The sequence below is a fragment of the Sinocyclocheilus grahami genome, unplaced genomic scaffold (genome assembly GCF_001515645.1).
Source record: "Sinocyclocheilus grahami isolate Dianchi unplaced genomic scaffold, SAMN03320097.WGS_v1.1 scaffold5046.1, whole genome shotgun sequence".
Classification (NCBI taxonomy): Eukaryota; Metazoa; Chordata; class Actinopteri; order Cypriniformes; family Cyprinidae; genus Sinocyclocheilus; species Sinocyclocheilus grahami.
In genome coordinates, this window is record NW_015509841.1 from 7,271 (window position 1) to 8,029 (window position 759).

General features: G+C 49.7%; 1 protein-coding gene across 1 annotated transcript in view; it reads left to right on the forward strand.

The window, feature by feature from the left end:
• Window positions 1-245: 245 nt before the first annotated feature.
• LOC107577076 (transmembrane and coiled-coil domain-containing protein 3-like) overlaps window positions 246-759 on the forward strand; it is a 5,201-nt gene continuing 4,687 nt past the window's right edge. The window contains exon 1 of the mRNA XM_016263190.1: window positions 246-759. Coding sequence (XP_016118676.1) covers window positions 383-759 — 377 coding nt within the window. The 5' untranslated portion in view covers window positions 246-382.

Genomic DNA, 759 nt, shown 5'->3' on the forward strand with positions numbered 1-759 from the left:
TCACGCTGAAGGCATTCCCCATAGCGACCCCTAGAGGACGCAGTTTGAAGTTCTCTCGAAAGGGAATTAAGAATTCTTTCCTTCGTTTTATTAAATTGTAGCCACATTTTAGTAATTCCCTCATTGTCCACGATTTAATAAAACCTTGAAACGAATTAAGTCAAAGGAAGGAAATCCTAATTTGTGGCCACAATAAATATACTGTATTTTTGTCCGCTTGTCATGTGAGGCCCCGTACGTTTTATTTTTGTAGATAAAAGATCTAGGATCTATCTTAGTTATTTGAGGAGTGATTCATCGTTTGTTTCTCTCTGTGCTGTGGTTTGTGTCAGTGCTCTGATGTCTCTGTTTGTGATTGTTCAGCCAGCGTGTCGATGGGATCATGCGAGCTCTCTGTGCAATGCTGTGCCTCGGTCTGGTGGTGGCACTGCAGTCGAATCAGCAGGTCCACAAAGTGCATTCGGGCATCCACGGCCACCAGTGGGTGACGGAGAACTGCAGGCGGCTCTCTAACCTGCTGAGGCAGAAGCAGTCGGCCATCCGTAAACTGAGCATGGCCGGTGTGGCACTGGAGCGGGACGAGATGCTAGCACTGCCGGAGAAGCTGTTCCGCATTCACACGCTGGAGGTGTTTCAGCGCGAGCTGAATGAGAGCGAACGCTCACTCTTCCAGGCCGTGGAGGGGCTGCAGCGCGTGATGAAGGGGAACCTAAGAGATGTGGTCAACATGAAGGACAGCAGTCGGCAGAGACTGCAGGC